Source organism: Mesitornis unicolor, unplaced genomic scaffold (assembly GCF_000695765.1).
Source record: "Mesitornis unicolor isolate BGI_N332 unplaced genomic scaffold, ASM69576v1 scaffold10709, whole genome shotgun sequence".
Lineage (NCBI taxonomy): Eukaryota > Metazoa > Chordata > Aves > Mesitornithiformes > Mesitornithidae > Mesitornis > Mesitornis unicolor.
The window spans coordinates 1-4367 of record NW_010209245.1 but is presented as its reverse complement, the minus strand read 5'-3'; the positions used below and the strand labels follow the sequence as shown (position 1 = coordinate 4367).

At 56.0% G+C, this 4367-nt stretch overlaps 1 protein-coding gene across 1 annotated transcript; it reads left to right on the top strand.

The window, feature by feature from the left end:
• Positions 1–1322: 1322 nt before the first annotated feature.
• LOC104547225 (ral guanine nucleotide dissociation stimulator-like) lies at positions 1323–4175 on the top strand (the record flags this gene model as incomplete). The annotated part of the gene is made up of 7 exons (XM_010192829.1): positions 1323–1514; positions 2060–2253; positions 2618–2692; positions 2880–3073; positions 3470–3591; positions 3742–3957; positions 4072–4175. Coding segments are annotated over 7 exons (1097 nt in total), but the record flags the coding sequence as incomplete, so codon positions are not given.
• Between the last annotated feature and the right edge of the window lie 192 nt (positions 4176–4367).

Genomic DNA, 4367 nt, shown 5'->3' with positions numbered 1-4367 from the left:
AGCAAACCAAACCTCTTGATAGTCTAACATGAAGTGAGAAGAGCAGGCTCAGCAGAAAGTGAGGAAGAAGTCCAGTAACCCTGCCCAGGGGGATTCTTTGTCCTCATTCACTGCAGCCATGAATGAGAGGCTTTTTAAAGTTTCCCCCTCGTTCCTTGAGCTGGCTGTGGTTCCCTGCCTTAATTCCTTGCTTATAACAAGCACTTGGCTTGAGCAGGGTGTGATAAGAGTGCAGTGACCGCCGCTGTAATGGTGGTGATAAAGGACGGTGGTTAAGGTGCACATTCAGTATGTCAAGACGTTCAGCATCCTCTGAAGCCAGGACCATGGGTACGGCCATTCCCATGTTCACAGGGGGTGGTTTGGGAGGAAGATTTTTTCCAGGGAGCAGTGGCACCCCTGGGGCTCCATCCTGGGTTGCCCCATGACAGCTTCTTTCCCGGAGAGCCCTGCGCTGTTGTCATTGCTCAGGATGTTCTGTGCTCCTGAGAGGCAGATCACAGGGGAAGCCATTTAAAAGGATCTGGATAAATCCTCTTAAGAGAGGCACTGACTCAGCAGAGCGTGGTGAGAGAGGAGGAGGAGGAGGGAACTGAATTACCCTTGTGAGGCTGAAGCCACCACTGACCCCCAGGCTGGCACGTGGGGCTGGGGGAGCTGGGGCAGGCGTGTGCCTGGGGATCTGCCCCAAGAAGCATTCCCTGTTTCCTCACCAAATTTTTGGAGGCCTCCATCACCTGAAGCAGAAATGTGGGCTCCATAACTGGGTCTGCTTGTGGCCCAGGGGTGCAGGGACCTGTCCCGGCTGTGCCTGAGCCCACCCTCGTGCTGTTGCCCATGGTTTCCTCCCAGATTCAAGCTACCCCCTCATATTTCTGCCTTGTGAGCATGGCCAGCACTGCGGAAGCTCGTGGGCAGCGTGTTTTCACAGTTATTATTTATTACCGAAGGTGCACTGAGGTGCTCAGTTCCCGCAAGGGCAGATTACCAAGATTAGGGTCAGCCTGGTGGCAGTGTCACCTAACGGGAAAGGGAAAGGCTTGGGGAGGGGGAAGCAGCCACGGCTGGGTACAGGAATGCGCTGCCACTTCCCCTTCATCACCCAGCAAGGGGTCCTCGCTCTGCCCAGCACTGGCACAGCCTGGTTTTGCATAAGAGAGCGGAGCTGGGGGCTGTGGAGCAGACCGAGAACACCTCCCTGGGTGCAGACTGAGGTGTGCCCAGTGTTAAGCAGGCTGGAAAGACTGTGTCACCTGGTTTGCATTTCTGAGCAGGCGAGGCTGGCTCTCGCTGCCTGCCGGCTGTTACGTTCACCTTGCCAGGACACCTCGTACGAGGTGCAAGTGCACCCCTGCCACGCTTTACCCTCCGTATCTCATGGTGTATCTTGTCCTCCTGTGCAGAGCTCCACACAGGAGATTGGAGAAGAGCTGGAGGATGGTGTGATCTACAGCATATCACTCCGGAAAGTGCAGCTCCATCACACGGCCAACAAAGGGCAGCGATGGCTGGGGGTAAGATAAGCTGGGGCCTCCGCCAGCCTCCTACCATAGGCTTATTTCTGGCATTTCCCTGCCAGTGCCGTGGTGACCTGGTGTGAGGGCTTGGCAGGGTCAATACCAGCCCATGTCCTGCCCTCTTCTTGCTCCCCCATACACTCCTGTCCAGGGAGCTCCGTCCAAGCCTTATCTGGAAATCACGCATTTATCTGGGAGCACCCAATGGTCTCTGCCCCGCAGGAAGGGGCACAGAGGGAAACAACCTGAAGCCTCATTTTGCAAAATAAGGCAACCCTGATTTGCATCGAGATTTTGGCAACCTTGAGGCCTTTCCTGGGATTTCCCAAATGCTCAAGGCTTCCCATCTGAGCTGCTGTTTGGTGTCAGAGGAGACCCAGCTTCCCTGTCCTATGGCCTACTGTGAGACCCCCAGGCACTGTATGGGGTCTGTGGTCCCAGCCTAGACCCAAATGGTGGCTTGCAAAGCTGGTGGGGACTGCATTGCACTTGAACGTGCCTGTCTTCATCCAGCCCACTGACTTCTGCTCCTGTTCCGGCAGTTTGAGAACGAGTCGGCCTTAAACCTCTACGAGACATGTAAGGTGCGGACGATAAAAGCTGGGACCTTGGAGAAGCTGGTGGAGTACCTGGTCTCAGCCTTCAAGGGCAATGACTCCACCTACGTCACCATCTTCCTGTGCACTTACCGGGCTTTTGCCACCACCAAGCAAGTGCTGGACCTGCTGCTTAACAGGTGAGGCTGCCCCACGCCCCAAAACACAGCTGGGGGTGGCCAGTGTCTGAGCCCCCTTGGCCAGGAAAGCCCCAGCACCTGCTGCTGCCATGCCTTGGCAGGCTGCTGGGCTTCTCCCAACCCAACAGCATGAAGGTTCTTGGACAGGGCAGAGAGGACATGACCCCAGAGAGCTGAAGTCCTTTTAGCTGGTACTCTGCTGCAAGGTGGCCAGTGCTGGCTGCTTCTCTCATTCCAAAACACGGGCACTGTGGCAGATTGTGGGGAGGAGGACAGAGCTGGGGGTGATGTGGAGGGAGAAGAGGCAGCACTGACGCACAGCTGAGTCCAAGACACTCACTGCCTCCTCATTGTGCCCCACCAGGTACGGCAAACTCCACGTGCAGACAAATGGGGACCATGCCAGGCACGCTGTGGATGAGAGGATGGAGCTGAAGAAGTAAGTCTGACCGAACTGTAGCTGAATGAGAGAAGGGTGGCTCTGGTGATAGCTCTTTGGTTCTCATACATAGGCATGTTCTGTCCCAGGCATGCTCCTGGTGCCTGGGGCTGGTGGGGGTGCACACAGGTTTCTACTGGCACCCAATTCTCACGCAAGTTTGCCTGTGTTCCCCCTCTCCCCGCAGCACCATCTCCTCCATCCTGGGCGCCTGGCTGGACCAGTACTCAGAGGACTTCCGCAAGCCCCCGGACTTTGCCTGCCTCAAGCAGCTCATCTCCTACGTGCGCCACAACATCCCCGGCTCGGACCTGGAGCGCCGAGCCCGCATCCTGCTGGCCCAGTTCCAGCAGCAAGAGCAGAGCGAGTCCGAAGCAGAAGGTGAGGACCCCAATTACAGGGGCCATTTGGGGTTGCATGTATAGAGAGTGCTACCGGTTGGCATTGAGGGTTTCTAGAACCTCAGGTCTTGCCACGTGGCTTAACCCCCATAAACCCTGCTTGTGTTTACATGGAGGTGCACTGGGAAGCTAATCCGACTGAACCAGAAGTGGGATTTCTAAATGGATTAGCTAATCTGCCTTTAATCCTCTGCAGACACTTGCATCCAGATTTAAAATGACTATCCTTTTATCTGAGCCTCGTTTCGTGAGGTGTGAAGCCAGATGGGAATTAGGAGCCCGGGGATGTGAGTGACTGTAGGGGGTTGGTGTGGGTTGCTATGGGTCTCGGCTCATAGCAGTGCTGTGGTGCTCACCTTCACACCATCTCTCGCAGCTGTGGCCCACAGCGGCTGCACCTTCCAGCTGGTGGAGGAGAATGGGGTCGGGGACGGAAAGCCAGATTTCCTCTCCTTCTCCCCAGAGATGGTGGCAGAGCAGTTCACGCTGATGGACGCTGTGAGTATCCATTCAACAGCCAGGTCCATGGTGCTCTGCCTGCCTGCTGCTCTGCGCACAGGCCTGTCTCTTCCCATCCATCTTTTCCTCCTGGCCTGTTCCCTTTACGTGGACCCTAAAGAATCCCCTCTCCATCCCTTTCTCTTCCAGGAGCTATTTAAGAAAGTGGTGCCTTACCACTGCCTGGGCTGCATCTGGTCCCAGCGAGACAAGAAGGGCAAAGAGCACCTGGCTCCCACCATCCGTGCCACAGTCTCGCAGTTCAACAGCGTGGCCAACTGTGTCATTGCCACGTGTCTCGGTGACCGGTCCCTGAAGCCTCAGCAGAGGGCTAAGGTGGTGGAGCGGTGGATCGAAGTGGCTCGGGTAGGACAGCCTGCCATCATCCTTGCCTTGGCCCAGGGCTGAGATTTTGTGGACCCAGTAGATCCCTGGGCTTTCTTTAATGCTTTCTCCTCTCATCTCCCTGTCTGCCTCCAGGAGTGCCGCATCCTGAAGAACTTCTCCTCCCTCCGAGCCATCCTCTCGGCTCTGCAGTGCAATGCTGTTCACCGGCTGAAGAAGACCTGGGATGAGGTCCTACGGTAAGCAGTGTCTTCTGGGCTCTTGTGGCCATGGGGAAGTTTCAATGGGGAGGTCATGCTGTGACCCTTGAATGTGTAGATGGGATCATCTCAGTTCCAGTGTTGCCTCTTGGAGGCTGCTCAAAACCCAGGGACCAGTGTTAAGTTGTCAGGTATTTAAGGAGAGTGAGAAATAAAAGCATCATTGCCGCC